This window comes from Bufo bufo, chromosome 8 (assembly GCF_905171765.1).
Source record: "Bufo bufo chromosome 8, aBufBuf1.1, whole genome shotgun sequence".
Classification (NCBI taxonomy): domain Eukaryota; kingdom Metazoa; phylum Chordata; class Amphibia; order Anura; family Bufonidae; genus Bufo; species Bufo bufo.
The window spans coordinates 5,354,924-5,375,724 of record NC_053396.1 but is presented as its reverse complement, the minus strand read 5'-3'; the positions used below and the strand labels follow the sequence as shown (position 1 = coordinate 5,375,724).

The following is a 20,801-nucleotide window of genomic DNA, read 5'->3' as shown; positions in this document are numbered from 1 at the left end:
TAGTTATATTCTTGTACATAGGAGGCAGTATTATAGTAGTTATATTCTTGTACATAGGAGCAGTATTATAGTAGTTATATTCTTGTACATAGGAGCAGTATTATAGTAGTTATATTCTTGTACATAGGAGGCAGTATTATAGTAGTTATATTCTTGTACATAGGAGCAGTATTATAGCAGTTATATTCTTGTATATAGGAGGCAGTATTATAGTAGTTATATTCTTGTACATAGGAGGCAGTATTATAGTAGTTATATTCTTGTACATAGGAGCAGTATTATAGTAGTTATATTCTTGTATATAGGAGGCAGTATTATAGTAGTTATATTCTTGTACATAGGAGGCAGTATTATAGTAGTTATATTCTTGTACACAGGAGCAGTATTATAGTAGTTATATTCTTGTACATAGGAGCAGTATTATAGTAGTTACAGTCATGTGAAAAAATTAGGACACCCTTTGAAAGCATGTGGTTTTTTGTAACATTTTTAATAAATGGTTATTTCATCTCCGTTTCAACAATACAGAGAGATTAAAGTAATCCAACTAAACAAAGAAAACTGAAGAAAAGTCTTTTCAAGATCTTCTGTAAATGTCATTCTACAAAAATGCCTATTCTAACTGAGGAAAAAGATAGGACACCCTCACATGTATTCCCTCTTAAATTGGCTCAGATCTCACACAGGTATATCACACCAGGTGCACATAATTAGTAGATCGTTACTCTGCATGTTGAATGAGGCTTGCCCTATTTAAACCTCAGACATTTAGTTTGGTGTGCTCCTGACTGTTGAAGTGAGAGTGAGCACCATGGTGAGAGCAAAAGAGCTGTCAGAGGACTTCAGAAAAAAGATTGTAGCAGCCTATGAGTCTGGGAAGGGATTTAAAAAGATCTCAAAAGATTTTGAAATCAGCCATTCCACTGTCCGGAAGATAGTCTACAAGTGGAGGGCTTTCAAAACAACTGCCAACATGCCCAGGACTGGTCGCCCCAGCAAGTTCACCCCAAGAGCAGACCGCTAGATGCTAAAAGAGGTATCCAAAAACCCTAAAGTGTCATCTCGAGAACTACAGCAGGCTCTGGCTACTGTTGATGTAGAAGTACATGCCTCTACAATCAGAAAGAGACTGTACAAGTTTAACTTGCATGGGAGGTGTGCAAGGAGGAAACCTTTGCTTTCCAAGAGAAACATCGAGGCCAGACTGACATTTGCCAGCGATAAAGTTGACAAAGACCAGGACTTCTGGAATAATGTTCTTTGGACAGATGAGTCCAAAATTGAATTATTTGGACACAACAGCAGAGGACATGTTTGGCGTAAACCAAACACAGCATTCCAAGAAAAGAACCTCATACCAACTGTGAAGCATGGAGGTGGAAGTGTCATGGTTTGGGGCTGCTTTGCTGCAGCAGGACCTGGTCAGCTCACCATCATAGAATCCACGATGAATTCTACTGTGTATCAGAAGGTGCTTGAAGAACATGTGAGACCATCAGTTAGAAAATTAAAGCTGAAGCGGAACTGGACCATGCAACATGACAATGACCCAAAACATACTAGTAAATCAACCAAAGATTGGCTGAAAAAGAAGAAATGGAGAGTCCTGGAATGGCCAAGTCAAAGTCCAGATTTGAATCCCATTGAGATGCTGTGGGGTGACTTGAAAAGGGCTGTACGTGCAAGAAACCCCTCAAACATCTCACAGCTGAAAAAGTTCTGCATTGAGGAGTGGGGTAAAATTTCCTCAGACCGATGTCGAAGACTGGTAGATGGCTACAAGAACCGTCTCACTGCAGTTATTTCAGCCAAAGGAGGTAACACTCGCTATTAGGGGCAAGGGTGTCCTATCTTTTTCCTCAGTTAGAATAGGCATTTTTGTAGAATGACATTTACAGAAGATCTTGAAAAGACTTTTCTTCAGTTTTCTTTGTTTAGTCGGATTACTTTAATCTCTCTGTATTGTTGAAACGGAGATGAAATAACCATTTATTAAAAATGTTACAAAAAACCACATGCTTTCAAAGGGTGTCCTAATTTTTTCACATGACTGTATATTCTTGTACATAGGAGCAGTATTATAGTAGTTATATTCTTGTACATAGGAGCAGTATTATAGTAGTTATATTCTTGTACATAGGAGCAGTATTATAGTAGTTATATTCTTGTACATAGGAGCAGTATTATAGTAGTTATATTCTTGTACATAGGAGGCAGTATTATAGTAGTTATATCCTTGTACATAGGAGCAGTATTATAGTAGTTATATTCTTGTACATAGGAGCAGTATTATAGTAGTTATATTCTTGTACATAGGAGCAGTATTATAGTAGTTATATTCTTGTACATAGGAGCAGTATTATAGTAGTTATATTCTTGTACATAGGAGCAGTATTATAGTAGTTATATTCCTGTACATAGGAGCAGTATTATAGTAGTTATATTCTTGTACATAAGAGGCAGTATTATAGTAGTTATATTCTTGTACATAGGAGGCAGTATTATAGTAGTTATATTCTTGTACATAGGAGGCAGTATTATAGTAGTTATATTCTTGTACATAAGAGGCAGTATTATAGTAGTTATATTCTTGTACATAGGAGGCAGTATTATAGTAGTTATATTCTTGTACATAGGAGGCAGTATTATAGTAGTTATATTCTTGTACATAGGAGGCAGTATTATAGTAGTTATATTCTTGTACATAAGAGGCAGTATTATAGTAGTTATATTCTTGTATATAGGAGCAGTATTATAGTAGTTATATTCTTGTACATAGGAGGCAGTATTATAGTAGTTATATTCTTGTACATAGGAGCAGTATTATAGTAGTTATATTCTTGTACATAGGAGCAGTATTATAGTAGTTATATTCTTGTACATAGGAGGCAGTATTATAGTAGTTATATTCTTGTACATAGGAGGCAGTATTATAGTAGTTATATTCTTGTACATAGGAGCAGTATTATAGTAGTTATATTCCTGTACATAGGAGCAGTATTATAGTAGTTATATTCTTGTACATAGGAGGCAGTATTATAGTAGTTATATTCTTGTACATAGGAGGCAGTATTATAGTAGTTATATTCTTGTACATAGGAGGCAGTATTATAGTAGTTATATTCTTGTACATAGGAGCAGTATTATAGTAGTTATATTCTTGTACATAGGAGCAGTATTATAGCAGTTATATTCTTGTACATAGGAGCAGTATTATAGCAGTTATATTCTTGTATATAGGAGGCAGTATTATAGTAGTTATATTCTTGTACATAGGAGGCAGTATTATAGTAGTTATATTCTTGTACATAGGAGCAGTATTATAGTAGTTATATTCTTGTATATAGGAGGCAGTATTATAGTAGTTATATTCTTGTACATAGGAGGCAGTATTATAGTAGTTATATTCTTGTACATAGGAGCAGTATTATAGTAGTTATATTCTTGTACATAGGAGCAGTATTATAGTAGTTATATTCTTGTACATAGGAGCAGTATTATAGTAGTTATATTCTTGTACATAGGAGGCAGTATTATAGTAGTTATATTCTTGTACATAGGAGCAGTATTATAGTAGTTATATTCCTGTACATAGGAGCAGTATTATAGTAGTTATATTCTTGTACATAGGAGCAGTATTATAGTAGTTATATTCCTGTACATAGGAGCAGTATTATAGTAGTTATATTCTTGTACATAAGAGGCAGTATTATAGTAGTTATATTCTTGTACATAGGAGGCAGTATTATAGTAGTTATATTCTTGTACATAGGAGGCAGTATTATAGTAGTTATATTCTTGTACATAAGAGGCAGTATTATAGTAGTTATATTCTTGTACATAGGAGGCAGTATTATAGTAGTTATATTCTTGTAAATAGGAGGCAGTATTATAGTAGTTATATTCTTGTACATAGGAGCAGTTTTATAGTAGTTATATTCTTGTACATAGGAGCAGTATTATAGTAGTTATATTCTTGTACATAGGAGGCAGTATTATAGTAGTTATATTCTTGTACATAGGAGCAGTATTATAGTAGTTATATTCTTGTACATAGGAGCAGTATTATAGTAGTTATATTCCTGTACATAGGAGCAGTATTATAGTAGTTATATTCTTGTACATAGGAGCAGTATTATAGTAGTTATATTCTTGTACATAGGAGGCAGTATTATAGTAGTTATATTCTTGTACATAGGAGGCAGTATTATAGTAGTTATATTCTTGTACATAGGAGGCAGTATTATAGTAGTTATATTCTTGTACATAGGAGGCAGTATTATAGTAGTTATATTCTTGTACATAGGAGGCAGTATTATAGTAGTTATATTCTTGTACATAGGAGGCAGTATTATAGTAGTTATATTCTTGTACACAGGAGGCAGTATTATAGTAGTAATATTCTTGTACACAGGAGCAGTATTATAGTAGTTATATTCTTGTACATAGGAGCAGTATTATAGTAGTTATAGTCTTGTACATAGGAGCAGTATTATAGTAGTTATATTCCTGTACATAGGAGCAGTATTATAGTAGTTATATCCTTGTACATAGGAGGCAGTATTATAGTAGTTATATTCTTGTACCTAGGAGCAGTATTATAGTAGTTATATTCTTGTACATAGGAGGCAGTATTATAGTAGTTATATTCTTGTACATAGGAGCAGTATTATAGTAGTTATATTCTTGTACATAGGAGCAGTATTATAGTAGTTGTATTCCTGTACATAGGAGCAGTATTATAGTAGTTATATTCTTGTACATAGGAGGCAGTATTATAGTAGTTATATTCTTGTACATAGGAGGCAGTATTATAGTAGTTATATTCTTGTACATAGGAGCAGTATTATAGTAGTTATATTCTTGTACATAGGAGCAGTATTATAGTAGTTATATTCTTGTACATAGGAGCAGTATTATAGTAGTTGTATTCCTGTACATAGGAGCAGTATTATAGTAGTTATATTCTAGTACATAGGAGGCAGTATTATAGTAGTTATATTCTTGTACATAGGAGCAGTATTATAGTAGTTATATTCTTGTACATAGGAGGCAGTATTATAGTAGTTATATCCCTGTACATAGGAGGCAGTATTATAGTAGTTATATCCTTGTACATAGGGGGCAGTATTATAGTAGTTATATCCTTGTACATAGGGGGCAGTATTATAGTAGTTATATCCTTGTACATAGGGGGCAGTATTATAGTAGTTATATTCTTGTACATAGGAGGCGGTATTATAATAGCTCGGCCTGTAATCTCAAACTGCTGTAATTTCTTTTTCTTTTAGTTTATATGTTTAGTTTATACATGTTTAACCCCTTATTTCTCCTCCGCTGACTTCTTGTGGGTCATGGATGGCAATTAGTCGCCATTCATCACAAGTTTGATGTCATTTTGGCTACTTTAAGGGTCTCTGCCAAATGCCATACATATGACTGATTGCTCTTCCTTCCATGGTCTCACCGTCTTCTTGACTGTAAAGTGAAGCTGATCCGTTGAGATTATTAATGCTGGAATCGCATTGAACGCTCCTGTGCAATTACCGTGGAAGGTGCCGGGCCCCGGTGAGCAATGTGAGGCTGTTTGGAGGGGATTACGGTGGAGGTCCGTGCACAAGGCATACGGGTGTACGTGAGAATATAAAAACCAGCAAGCGCATAGAGAGCCCATGGTCTGATCGTAGCTCCCGTCCTGATCCTGTCCTCTGATTGGCTGGTTCCTGACCTTTGACTTGCCATATATTTGGGTTTTTTGGCTTTAGGATTATCATAATCATAACATTTTAGTGTTTGAAGTTTTTCACTCCGCGAGCTCGGTGATCGATTTATTTTGTGATTATTTTCGATCCGTTTTTTTTTTTTAAAACAAAAGTATTCTGTAAGTCGCCATCCGCAGTGGGGTGGGGGTGGGGGGTTACCCTGTTTTTTTTATTTTTGTTGATTTTGCCTGGAGAAGGTCTCTGCCGGTCCATTATTTCCTGACCCTGCTTGCGTTCAGTGTTCCGCGAGGCCTCCCGCCGATCCCTCCCACCGCTCGGCAAAGTCTGCCTAATGGTCATCTAATTGGAGCAGAAAACAGGCCGCCTCTCCCCTGCTCGCCCCGGTTACTTGTTAATTGAAAGCCCCGAAATCTGGGAGAAGAACAAAGTGCGTAGGGGAGTAAGTAAACCGGAGACCCGCGCCGAATGCGCCGCTTGTCCATGTTGAGAATTTACCTCCCTGTTATCGGATCAAACGCTGTTTGAACGACAAACATTCCCCAAACCGGCCTCATTACCGCCGAGCCTCACTTTAATCAATTAAAGGCGCGTAATTTTCTTTTTCGCTGGCTTTCTTCTACCAGGATAAAACCGGGGGCAGCGCGCTCCGCGTCGCCTTCAGAGGAAAAAGATGAGCCGCATTTGTCTCTGAGAAGTGAAACTCTCCCTCATTAACGGGGGGAAGAAAACGATTTTAATGAGGAGAAACAAGGGCCTCAAAAAGAGAAAAAAAAAAACCAGAACAGACGCGCCGATGCCCAATGCATGTATAAAGCGCCTGTGCCGCCGATTAGTCGCCGGCATCTGCTAAATAATGCATGGATTCCCTGGGGGAGAGGAGACATCCTGACATGAGGGATTCACATCTCCGCTGCTTTAGTTTAAAACAATAAAAATTACGCTTTTTCTTTCTTTTCTTTTGTTTTAATGGATTTCTCAGGGGGAGCGCGTTCGCTTGTATGTGCGCTCATGTGTGATGTTGGACGGCCGAGCGCATGCTACACGCATGTATCCCCTCCAATTTATACTTGTAATGATTCTGACCTGATTCTCTGCTGAGTTTTGGGTCTATAAGCCCCTCCCCTTTATCGAGGCCCCTCCCCTTAGTCTGGGTCCAAGGGTGTTTTTTTTTTGTATACCTGCTGCTGCAGGGTAGGTAATGTGTACAAGCAGGGATGCAGTGTAAAGAATGGAGGAGGGACAGAGCAGCAGCCTCTAAATGCAACATTCCGTGGACTGTGCAGCAAAGCAGCTTCCATTGACCAGACCAGCTTATGGATCAGAGCTGCAGTGTAAAGCATAGGGGAGATGGAAAAATCCTCTAAGCTGCTGCGACTTTCCTGCTGCCATGTCAGAGTCCCACTCTATTGCCGTATAGCCAATCCTATTTCTGCAACTTGGTTTGTGATTGGCTAGAAATGTGCAGGTGGAGCGGGGACTGTGATTTCCGTAGGACATAGGGGCACCTAGATTATGTCTGGTCCTGTGACGCCTCAGGTAATCGGTTTGAAAGGGAACCTGTCATCTTTTCAGCTCTAAGCCACCATTGCTTGGTATGTGGCCCTTTAAGAGGTCTACTAGCTTGCCTTTCTGGTTCCTGGGCATGCTCAGTGCGCATGCGCAGGAAGACAGTGGATGTGTAGCAGCACGGAGGTTCTGCATGATCGGTGCTGAAGTCTTGCACATGCTCAGTTGATTGCTGCTACACATCCACCGTCTTCCTGCGCATGTGCACTGAGCATACCCAGGAACCAGAAAGGCAAGCTAGTAGACCTCTTAAAGGGCCACATACCAAGCAATGGTGGCTTAGAGCTGAAAACTGAGCATGCTCATGAACCAGAAATCTTCAGGATGGACCCTCTTTGGGACATCTGTCACGAGTTAGAGCAGGGACTATGTGGCGGTTTTATAATACAACCCGTATAATCACTTGATATTTAATACAGAGCCCTTTAAGACACTAAAGTGTAGGACTAAGTTGAGATGATGAGATTGGTCTATTTGGTCGGTGTATCCCCGGCCCGGTCACCCGGGGGTCTATCACATGTCGATCTTCTCTCCTCCTCTCGCTGCTGGATGTTCAGTATTCATATCCATCATCTCCAGCGCTGTATTCGGCTCCCAGGGTATTTCTGCCGCTCTTGTAGGTTCTGAACATGCAAATCCAGACCGTAATAATCCAGTCAGAACATGGAGGCGTCGGCGCGGGAGAGGTCTCTACTCGGGGCCTATTCATCCTGCCATGTACGGCCCGGGCGCCTTCAGTCGGGGCCCACACAATAAACTGATAGTTTGCGGGAAGGTTTTTGTTATGCAGATTCCCACCGCACGCTGCGCGGCCGAGAGTCGCGACCTGGAAGCTCCGAGGTTCTGTCCCCTTAAGATGAAATATGCATGGACCCGAATCCGGGGTCTGCTGCTTAAATAATGCATCCCTCCGCTCGCACACCGCTGCCTTCACTTTGACCTTCTTCAGCCTTTAAATGGCAGTTTTCTACATTGTAATGGTTTGCTTATGGACTTTAGGCCCTAAGATGGTGGGGGGAGGGGGGGGGATACGTCCACGTCCTCGATATAACGGGCAGATGCCAATAGATTCCAGTCTATAAATGTCTCTACTCCGGAATTCTAGTTTGTTTTGTTGTTTTATGTTATTTTAGCCTTTTATTTTATTTCTTAGTTGATTTTAGATTTTTTTTTACATTAATATTTTAGATTATTTTACGTTGGGTGTTTTTATATTTTATGCAATCATTTGCGCTAATTTTTAGATCATTTTATATGATCTTACATAATTTTATCTAATATTTGCATAGTTTTATAGAATACTAACTTCCACATCTTTTTATAATATTTTACATTTTATGTAATAAATTACGGTAGATAATTTTATATACCATTTTAGGCTATTTTTTATTGTAGTTTTCTGGGTAATTTTGTTATAATATTCCGGATTATTTTATCGTGTGTTTTCTGATATTTTACGTTTTCTTACATTTCCTTTCTTATTTGCTTTATATAATATTTTCCATTGTCTTCTGACATCATAGATAATTTTTATAGTCTTTTATGAATATATTGTGTGACACATCGCCTGTATATTATTTGATATCCTGTCTTTTTTTACTTATTTAATTTGTATGACTTGTTTTCTTTCATTACATTTGTCAGTTTCAAGTCGATTACTTTTAGTCTTTTACTGTCTGTTACTCTTTTAGTCGACATTTTATTTTTACTACATTTTATATAATTCTGTGTTTTTTTTTTTGTTTTTTTAAATCTAATGTTATTCATGTGAGATGCTGGGAAGTAAGTAGTGAGTTTATTTTTTTATATATATATATATTTTTTTTTGTCATACTGTATAAAAATATTTTAATATTTGGGGTGAGGAAAAATTCGTGCCATTCTTAGCACGGTCATTATGGGTGCAGCAAAAGGCGATGATCATCCCCAAATAGATTTTTTATTTTTTTTATTTATTTAATTATTATTATTTTTTTTTAATGGGTGGTATCGCCTTTTGATCGGTGGGGGTTCGACCCCTGTGACCTTTCTGATCTTGAAAATAAAGAGCGCAGCAGGACGTCCCCGTTTTGGTGAGCGCTGCTGTGCAGTGTGAAGGAGGCGCAGCACTACACATGCGCTGCAGCCCCTTCCTTCTCAGGGTCAGTTTGGACCCCGACGATCATGGAGTGATTGCATATTCTAGCGGTATACCGTCATTTAACCCCTTTAACTGTCACTGGAGCCCATGTTCTATGACTCTTCCTGTTTTCAGCTTCGTACACCATGACTGTGTCCGATGACATCTTTACATTATGTACGCAGCTCCCCTGTCGCTCCGCATGGACGCTTTTTCTGTCCATTGACTCCCATTTGCTGCAGCCGCCATAATACGCACGCCGACTATACTGACCGGAAGGAAGGGTAAAAAAAAAGATCATAGCAGAGCTGTGTTTGTTACTTGGCTCTTACCCCTTAAAAAAAAGTAAAGGCACAAATGACAACTTCAGCTCTGCTACATCTGTACCAGCCAGACTTCCCAAAATTGCGAACCCTTCATATGAGAGCTTGGAAAGCTTTCCTCCTGATCCCTCCTCCGCTTGCAGATATCCATTTTTAATCCAGCGGCTGATCTCGCTACCATCTTTTTTAATACGCCGCCTCTCGAAGAGATCAGAGGAGAAGCGAAAGGAACATTCCAGAGTGTGATTTCTGCCAAGCTGTCTCCTTCTTCTTCCATGACGCTCTCCTCGCAGGATCGAAGCCTCCAGACGCTGACATTTTGAAGCATTTGTCTTTTCAAAGCTTCTCAGCCCAATTTTTTTTTCAATTTTTTTTTTTTTAGATAGGAAAAGAATTTGTGGGTGAAGAAATTCAAATTTTTGCTGAGATTTGTGACTCTGGCTGGCAGAACATCTCTACATATCATTAAAATCAATTATCGGAAGCTGCCTGATATCTAGAGCGGGAAAATGATTGCACAAAATATAAAAATTGTAGAAAAATGGCCTTTTTGGCTCTGCTGGACCATACAGCATTGATAGAGTGGAAACCGTCAGCGGGATGGCTCCACCCATGAGCAGAAATGGGAGGATCTCATTGGTCGATCTCTCTGGTTTACACCCCAGAGTACTGGAATGGTTCAGTATACCAGATCTGGGCACCATTTTTGACCGCCTGTCGACAACCCCAGCCCACCCCTGGGTGAGATGTTGATATAGTTGTCAGGAGGACTTCTAGCCCCTGCTGTCTATTAGTTTGGGAATATTTGTCATCCAACCACAAAGGTGGATTAGACACCAGTGAGATGACGACCTTGGAGACGTCTTTGATCTTGGAGCACCAGGAGCTCAAACCCCATTGGCACAGCCGCTATAAATCGGACCCAACATCGCCATTGATTTTTATGTTGCTTTCACATAGAATTTAGAGTCAGAAATCCAGTAATGGAAATCTCTGCGCAGTGTTAAAGGGCACCTTTGTTCTGGAGAAGATCATGGTGACTGGATCTCTTCTAGACCCCGATCACAGGGCTGAAAAGCACTTGGGTTCCTGCTCCTTCCACATGACGTTACTACACCTATTATTATGGGTGGTGGGGCCCTTTAAAGGGTCCTAGACCCTGTTAGGTAATTCTGGGTTATTACAGGGTGTCCTCAGGATCCTCATCTCTTGGCCAGAATGCATGACTCCCTCTGGAGGACCCGTCCTGCCCTGTGTTACACAGACAACCCCTTGATGCGAATGGACATTGTGTAATGCCTCATATCCCCTCTGGGTGTGCTGCAGGTAAACTGAACAATTCCAGGTTTCCTCACAGATCACATCTGATCGCTAGGGGTCTGTGTACCTTCCGAAGAACCCCTTTAATATCTTGGCCTGAATTTCCTGTATTTCCTCGGCAGATTCAGCACTTGGAGATCTGCTTTTCCTGACGGTAGAAAGTGTTCGGATATCAAGGCGCTCGTCCCCCAGGCAAGGGATGTGAACAGAGGAGCGCTCGTGTTAAAAGAGCCATCTCTCGGATGTCTGCCTGGAAGGCCTCCATGACAGCGCTGCGAATCCGTATTCTCCTCCTCCGCCACCGCTCCGTGCGATTATCTCCGGGATTTAATTGGTGTCTTCAGGAGAAAAAAAAATGTTTTATCTGTCATCGGTGTCAATTACTCATTTTCCGCCTGAACTTGCCTGGACCTTCAGTTCCCGCGTTCATTAAATCGTCTCCATCGCTCTCTGCGGCTGACGCTTAATGAGCGGTGTGAATGGTACGAGGCCACGGCGGGTGCAGGCGCCAGCGTCTCTGATCCTCACCATGGTCTCCTTGGAAATGTTCCCGCTTCTTCTGAGATAAATATCCGAATGGGTCATCTGTTCAAAGAGGCTCTGACCCTGCAGCATGTTGTCTATTGCCCCCTGTTATCAGCCATTTCAGGGGAGAGGATGACTGTAGGACAGGAGAATACAGTCTATTGCCCTCTGTTATCAGCCATGTCAGGGGAGAGGATGACTGTAGGACAGGAGAATACAATCTATTGCCCCCTGTTATCAGCCATTTCAGGGGAGAGGATGACTGTAGGACAGGAGAATACAGTCTATTGTCCCCTGTTATCAGACATTTCAGGGGAGAGGATGACTGTAGGACAGGAGAATACAGTCTATTGCTCCCTGTTATCAGCCATTTCAGGGGAGAGGATGACTGTAGGACAGGAGAATACAGTCTATTGCCCCCTGTTATCAGCCATTTCAGGGGAGAGGATGACTGTAGGACAGGAGAATACAGTCTATTGCCCCTGTTATCAGCCATTTCAGGGGAGAGGATGACTGTAGGACAGGAGAATACAGTCTATTGCTCCCTGTTATCAGCCATTTCAGGGGAGAGGATGACTGTAGGACAGGAGAATACAGTCTATTGCCCCCTGTTATCAGCCATTTCAGGGGAGAGGATGACTGTAGGACAGGAGAATACAGTCTATTGCCCCCTGTTATCAGCCATTTCAGGGGAGAGGATGACTGTAGGACAGGAGAATACAATCTATTGCCCCCTGTTATCAGCCATTTCAGGGGAGAGGATGACTGTAGGACAGGAGAATACAATCTATTGCCCCCTGTTATCAGCCATTTCAGGGGAGAGGATGACTGTAGGACAGGAGAATACAATCTATTGCCCCCTGTTATCAGCCATTTCAGGGGAGAGGATGACTGTAGGACAGGAGAATACAGTATATTGCCCCCTATTATCAGCCATTTCAGGGGAGAGGATGACTGTAGGACAGGAGAATACAATCTATTGCCCCCTGTTATCAGCCATTTCAGAGGAGAGGATGACTGTAGGACAGGAGAATACAGTCTATTGCCCCCTGTTATCAGCCATTTCAGGGGAGAGGATGACTGTAGGACAGGAGAATACAGTCTATTGCCTCCTGTTATCAGTCATTTCAGGGGAGAGGATGACTGTAGGACAGGAGAATACAGTCTATTGCCCCCTGTTATCGGCCATTTCAGGGGAGAGGATGACTGTAGGACAGGAGAATACAGTCTATTGCCCCTGTTATCAGCCATTTCAGGGGAGAGGATGACTGTAGGACAGGAGAATACAGTCTATTGCCCCCTGTTATCAGCCATTTCAGGGGAGAGGATGACTGTAGGACAGGAGAATACAGTCTATTGCCTCCTGTTATCAGTCATTTCAGGGGAGAGGATGACTGTAGGACAGGAGAATACAGTCTATTGCCCCTGTTATCAGCCATTTCAGGGGAGAGGATGACTGTAGCACAGTAGAATACAGTCTATTGCCCCCTGTTATCAGCCATTTCAGGGGAGAGGATGACTGTAGGACAGGAGAATACAGTCTATTGCCCCCTGTTATCAGCCATTTCAGGGGAGAGGATGACTGTAGGACAGGAGAATACAGTCTATTGCCCCCTGTTATCAGCCATTTCAGGGGAGAGGATGACTGTAGGACAGGAGAATACAGTCTATTGCTCCCTGTTATCAGCCATTTCAGAGGAGAGGATGACTGTAGGACAGGAGAATACAGTCTATTGCCCCCTGTTATCAGCCATTTCAGGGGAGAGGATGACTGTAGGACAGGAGAATACAGTCTATTGCCCCCTGTTATCAGCCATTTCAGGGGAGAGGATGACTGTAGGACAGGAGAATACAGTCTATTGCCCCCTGTTATCAGCCATTTCAGGGGAGAGGATGACTGTAGGACAGGAGAATACAGTCTATTGCTCCCTGTTATCAGCCATTTCAGGGGGGAGAGGATGACTGTAGGACAGGAGAATACAGTCTATTGCCTCCTGTTATCAGCCATTTCAGAGGAGAGGATGACTGTAGGACAGGAGAATACAGTCTATTGCCCCCTGTTATCAGCCATTTCAGGGGAGAGGATGACTGTAGGACAGGAGAATACAGTCTATTGCTCCCTGTTATCAGCCATTTCAGAGGAGAGGATGACTGTAGGACAGGAGAATACAGTCTATTGCTCCCTGTTATCAGCCATTTCAGGGGAGAGGATGACTGTAGGACAGGAGAATACAGTCTATTGTCCCCTGTTATCAGCCATTTCAGGGGGGAGGATGACTGTAGGACAGGAGAATACAGTCTATTGCCCCCTGTTATCAGCCATTTCAGAGGAGAGGATGACTGTAGGACAGGAGAATACAGTCTATTGCTCCCTGTTATCAGCCATTTCAGAGGAGAGGATGACTGTAGGACAGGAGAATACAGTCTATTGCCCCCTGTTATCAGCCATTTCAGGGGAGAGGATGACTGTAGGACAGGAGAATACAGTCTATTGCTCCCTGTTATCAGCCATTTCAGGGGGGAGAGGATGACTGTAGGACAGGAGAATACAGTCTATTGCCTCCTGTTATCAGCCATTTCAGAGGAGAGGATGACTGTAGGACAGGAGAATACAGTCTATTGCTCTCTGTTATCAGCCATTTCAGAGGAGAGGATGACTGTAGGACAGGAGAATACAGTCTATTGCCCCCTGTTATCAGCCATTTCAGGGAAGAGGATGACTGTAGGACAGGAGAATACAATCTATTGCCCCTGTTATCAGACATTTCAGGGGAGAGGATGACTGTAGGACAGGAGAATACAGTCTATTGCTCCCTGTTATCAGCCATTTCAGTGGTGAAGATGACTGTAGGACAGGAGAATACAATCTATTGTCCTCTGTTATCAGCCATTTCAGGGGAGAGGATGACTGTAGGACAGGAGAATACAATCTATTGCCCCCTGTTATCAGCCATTTCAGGGGGGTGGGGTGACTGTAGGACAGGAGAATACAATCTATTGCCCCTGTTATCAGCCATTTCAGGGGAGAGGATGACTGTAGGACAGGAGAATACAGTCTATTGCCCCCTGTTATCAGCCATTTCAGGGGAGAGGATGACTGTAGGACAGGAGAATACAATCTATTGCTCCCTGTTATCAGCCATTTCAGGGGAGAGGATGACTGTAGGACAGGAGAATACAATCTATTGCTCCCTGTTATCAGCCATTTCAGGGGAGAGGATGACTGTAGGACAGGAGAATACAGTCTATTGCCCCTGTTATCAGCCATTTCAGGGGAGAGGATGACTGTAGCACAGTAGAATACAGTCTATTGCCCCCTGTTATCAGCCATTTCAGGGGAGAGGATGACTGTAGGACAGGAGAATACAGTCTATTGCCCCCTGTTATCAGCCATTTCAGGGGAGAGGATGACTGTAGGACAGGAGAATACAGTCTATTGCCCCCTGTTATCAGCCATTTCAGGGGAGAGGATGACTGTAGGACAGGAGAATACAGTCTATTGCTCCCTGTTATCAGCCATTTCAGAGGAGAGGATGACTGTAGGACAGGAGAATACAGTCTATTGCCCCCTGTTATCAGCCATTTCAGGGGAGAGGATGACTGTAGGACAGGAGAATACAGTCTATTGCCCCCTGTTATCAGCCATTTCAGGGGAGAGGATGACTGTAGGACAGGAGAATACAGTCTATTGCTCCCTGTTATCAGCCATTTCAGGGGGGAGAGGATGACTGTAGGACAGGAGAATACAGTCTATTGCCTCCTGTTATCAGCCATTTCAGAGGAGAGGATGACTGTAGGACAGGAGAATACAGTCTATTGCCCCCTGTTATCAGCCATTTCAGGGGAGAGGATGACTGTAGGACAGGAGAATACAGTCTATTGCTCCCTGTTATCAGCCATTTCAGAGGAGAGGATGACTGTAGGACAGGAGAATACAGTCTATTGCTCCCTGTTATCAGCCATTTCAGGGGAGAGGATGACTGTAGGACAGGAGAATACAGTCTATTGTCCCCTGTTATCAGCCATTTCAGAGGAGAGGATGACTGTAGGACAGGAGAATACAGTCTATTGCTCCCTGTTATCAGCCATTTCAGAGGAGAGGATGACTGTAGGACAGGAGAATACAGTCTATTGCCCCCTGTTATCAGCCATTTCAGGGGAGAGGATGACTGTAGGACAGGAGAATACAGTCTATTGCTCCCTGTTATCAGCCATTTCAGAGGAGAGGATGACTGTAGGACAGGAGAATACAGTCTATTGCTCCCTGTTATCAGCCATTTCAGGGGGGAGGATGACTGTAGGACAGGAGAATACAGTCTATTGCCCCCTGTTATCAGCCATTTCAGAGGAGAGGATGACTGTAGGACAGGAGAATACAGTCTATTGCTCCCTGTTATCAGCCATTTCAGAGGAGAGGATGACTGTAGGACAGGAGAATACAGTCTATTGCCCCCTGTTATCAGCCATTTCAGGGGAGAGGATGACTGTAGGACAGGAGAATACAGTCTATTGCTCCCTGTTATCAGCCATTTCAGGGGGGAGAGGATGACTGTAGGACAGGAGAATACAGTCTATTGCCTCCTGTTATCAGCCATTTCAGAGGAGAGGATGACTGTAGGACAGGAGAATACAGTCTATTGCCCCTGTTATCAGACATTTCAGGGGAGAGGATGACTGTAGGACAGGAGAATACAGTCTATTGCTCCCTGTTATCAGCCATTTCAGTGGTGAAGATGACTGTAGGACAGGAGAATACAATCTATTGTCCTCTGTTATCAGCCATTTCAGGGGAGAGGATGACTGTAGGACAGGAGAATACAATCTATTGCCCCCTGTTATCAGCCATTTCAGGGGGGTGGGGTGACTGTAGGACAGGAGAATACAATCTATTGCCCCTGTTATCAGCCATTTCAGGGGAGAGGATGACTGTAGGACAGGAGAATACAGTCTATTGCCCCCTGTTATCAGCCATTTCAGGGGAGAGGATGACTGTAGGACAGGAGAATACAATCTATTGCTCCCTGTTATCAGCCATTTCAGGGGAGAGGATGACTGTAGGACAGGAGAATACAATCTATTGCTCCCTGTTATCAGCCATTTCAGGGGAGAGGATGACTGTAGGAACATATATATATATATTGTGTCTGTTGCCCGGATGTTTCTTGCACAGGTCATTATCCGGTGTGATCGCCCTCAGGTCCTGCGGCTGCTCTGCCTCACTAGGCTCCTGTCAGGTTACTGGTTTGTACGGTGCGTCCCCCCGGTGGTGCCGGTAATACCGATCCCCCTGATGAGCCTCCTGGGAACCATCAGCTGCCCTACACTCATCTCCTCTCATCATAATGCATATTACTGTTTCATTGAATTGTATATTGCATATCCCCACTTAACCCCCCCCCCCCCCCTTCCCAGTCCGATATTTTGGGATCTGACCCAGTGCTTTTTCTTCACAGTTGCAGTACCACGCCGGCCTGGCTTCCGGACTCCTGAACCAGCAGTCCCTGAAACGCTCTGCCAACCAGATGGGAGTGTCGGCCAAGAGGAGACCCAAGGCTCAGCCCACGACCCTCGTCCTCCCGCCCCAGTGAGTACACCCGTCAGTCTGAGGCCCTTTTGTGGAAACCATTGAGAAGCATTGGCTGCTAGACCCTAACCTTTCATGTTGTCTTCAATGGACGTCTTCAATGCTTGGCTACTAAAAGATCATAGTGGCCCCGTGTGAGGGCCCGAGCCCCTAAAATATGCTGTCTGTTCCCTGCTGGTCTTAGATTAAATTATGAATTTTTTGAGGTTTGCATCTTCAAGGACCTTCGAGGCTCTTCATTCCTGGGGGTTATTAAGGGGAACTCTGATTCACTTCATTGGCTAGGTCCAATGCTGGCGGGTTTTTCTGCTGTAAATCTATGGCGAATAACATGTAAATGGCATTTGCTGCAGACTCCTTGCGGGTTTTGTGCCAACGTCCCAGCGCCTTCCATAGCTTTGACCCCTGTCATGTGCCAGAGGTGAAGCGACTCTTTTCTTCTCTGTACTTTGCCGTCTCCAGAGGTCTCGCATCGACTCCTCCATCTTATTGCAGAGCATTAAGTGGCAATATTGGCAGGATCGGGCGCAGAGACGCTGTAATGAAGCGGTAATCCCCCCGCCCGCGCCCCGGCTCCTCTGCCGAGTTGCGGCACAGAGAGCGGACTAATTAAAAATTAAAACACTGTTTGCATTTGCAGCACACGGAGATAGGTATTTGTACAAGGCCGGGGCTGAGCTAATACGAGTCAGATCTGCGGCCTACAAGTTTCATTATCGGGCGCTCATCCTCTTCACCCCCCCACGGCCCACGACGACCCGCTGGAAACAAATCACGCCATCTGCTCCATCACGCCAGGAACAGGTGACCCACAGTGCTTGTGGATTACTGCTTAAAGGAACACTCCAGGCAGCTCCAGTGGGGGCCTGAGGGGCGGGGCATGACACGGGGGGGCAAGTCCCCAAGTCTTTCTCCGCCCCCTCAGTTTTGAAGGGTGTTCTCACACCTAATCTAATCCTCTGGCACCACCACTCCTAGCATGCGTTATTCATTTCCATGGTGTTCTGATAAAGTGTGCATGTTGGGAGTTATAGTTTAACAACGGCTGCAGTGCCGGGGGTTGCTGTCCCCTTTAGGGCAGCTGTGTGACAACCACTTGGAAGCCTAAACTATGGGCACATGGGTTGTCACCCAGAACCCTGGCAGTGGCCAGTACCCAGCACCCTACAGGAACCTGCACCCCTAAAGTCATGGGGGGATTTCAAGGTTAGACCAGAAGGGCTGCGCCTAAATTATCACAGTGGCGCCGCACTCTGTGTTTTGTCGCGTCTCGTTAGGCGCTTTTCCCCACACCTCCTCTTGCCCGCTGTACCCTACACCAGCACGTTGTACAATTTTTTTGGGCAAAATGTAGTCTATTGAGGCATCAAAAGGTAATGCCCCAGGCGTCCTCTCCACATCTGTGCGCAGGATAACGCGCTCGCTGGTGTTGACCGCCGCATCGTAGCGCAGCTCTAAGCCACATTCCTCATAATTATATCAGAGACACCAAGACTCGGAACAGCTGCGGGATGGGCCCCTCCAACGGGACGCTCAATCTCACCTCGTATTTAAAGGGCCACACACCTATAAGGGAATAGAAGGGTGTCTGCACTGTAGATATGAGATGAGAAGTAGTTGTTATGGGGGGTGGGAGGTCTCTGCACAACCAGAAATGGCTGATAACGGGGAGAAATACCTTTTATATTGAAGGCTACTACACAGCATCAAATGGACGACCCCTTTAAGTGCATTGCGTAAACCACAGAAAGGCGGGATCTCTCCAGACAGGGTCCGCGGCTATCCTATATATAATCGGTCCAGACGAGGCGGATTAGACGAGGGGTATTAGTGACGATTACATAACGGGTCAGGACAGGAGGCACAGAGTAAAGGCGGCTCCTCCGCGCCTCATGTGCCGGGTAACGTTTCTCCTTGACCAGGATGAAGGAGATTTGCGGCTTTTTTTTCTTATTTATATCCGTTTCTGGGAAAGCTGGGTGACAATCAGTTTGGACACCATTACAGAACATGAAAGCACCTTCTTTCCGAGTGTCAGATCTGTGTGAGCAGCGGCGCCATAGACGCCGCTGTTCACACTGCGTTCTGCAGATGTTCTTTTTCTTCATGTCTGTGGCCTCGGGGCTCCTGACCTTCGGTAAGCTCCGTCTAATCTCCTTAGAGTCTGTCCCCCCACCCTAGACGGCGGCGATGACCGCATTCTGGGCGCGAATCCTCCTCACATCTCGTCCTTCAGCTTTTCCTCTGCTCCTGGGAAACCCCCACAGTCCACACACGGTCCCTCTGGTGTCATGCTCCGCCCCCTCTTGCTTTTCCTGAACTGTTCATTTAAAGGGGTTGTCCAGGGTCGGAAAAAACATGGCTGCTCTCTTTGGCACCGCCCCTGTCCACAGGTTGTGTGTGGTATTGCGGCTTGGCCCATGGACCGGACTTGCAGGTTTTCTGATCCTGAGCAACCCCTTTTAAAGTCCCAGAAAACCCCTTTAATCGATGTCTCCTGCTCCGTTCCGGCTGGTGGATTTGCAGCGGCTTGTCCTGCTCACGTAGAAGGATTAAGGGGGACTTTGTTGATGTCACAGATTATGGTGGTAAACACACATCACGAGTTTGTGGTGCGAGGAGAACGCCATGTGCGTCGTACGGGGGGAGGCATCAAAACGTAAAGGGGTCACAGGAGCGGAATCGTTCCACTTGTGTCTGAAGATTAGGAATAGAGAGATTATTTCACTCTTCAGCGCCTTCTGCGAGACCTTGTGTTTCTCCTTTTCACCATTGTCAAGATCGCTGCTTGCAGCCTTTGAATGGACTATCCAATAAGACACTGTGTTGTAGGAAGACGGGCCTGCATCTTTGAAAGTCCCCGAATGCATTGCTGCAGACACTGAACCAGCAGGAGGCGGCAGGGAAGCTTCGGTAGCTGGAGCGCTAATAACACCCAAGCAGAATTCTGATTTCTGCTCTGGAGGACAACGGAGCTTTGCGTCTAATCTACTTGCCATTTTCAAGATCCACAGACTAAACGGCCTCCTACTGTAGGTCCTGCTCACACAGCTGATGGGCTTGTTGCAGTGTATCAGCGTATGCAGGAGCTAGATACCGTCTCGCGAACCTAAGCTGCGCGAGCAGGGCTAGGCCAGGAAGGGGTTTCAGTCTCTGGAATGATCTTATTCAAGGACAGCAAACGGAGGTCTTGAAAATGTTGCGACATGGAAACACAATGAATTACACACAACTCCATCATCATCCAGAGCTGAAATCATAATGCTGCTCTTGGCTTGTTTGCACAGTGCACTGCTTAGATCTGGGCATGGTGGGCGCACTTGCCGTGATGCTGGGAGTTTGTAGTTTTGCAGCACAACTGCATTATATCCTATATAACGACTTCTGCTTCTTCCCTTTATCTTCCCCGTTTCTTGAAAGCAGGGACTCGAATGGTTAACAGAACCCCAGGTCCTACTAAATTACTTAATTATATGCAACCTGTACGGGGGAGGGGAAATAGAAAGCCAATTCTATAATTGGTATTTTTCATTAACACCGCTGTCGTCACTTTTGTGATTTTTCAAGTGAGTACTAGTCGTTGTGATCTCCCCTCCCCCCGGGGAGGCTCCGTGTTGACATCCTCCTGCGTGTGCGCTCGT

The 20,801-nt window shown here is 44.0% G+C and overlaps 1 protein-coding gene across 1 annotated transcript in view; it reads left to right on the top strand.

Annotated features, from left to right (window-relative positions):
- MED27 (mediator complex subunit 27) overlaps window positions 1-20,801 on the top strand; it is a 124,964-nt gene that overhangs the window by 36,747 nt on the left and 67,416 nt on the right. Inside the window, exon 3 of the mRNA XM_040405934.1 lies at window positions 17,030-17,160. Coding sequence (XP_040261868.1) covers window positions 17,030-17,160 — 131 coding nt within the window. The remainder of the gene's footprint in view (window positions 1-17,029; window positions 17,161-20,801) is intronic.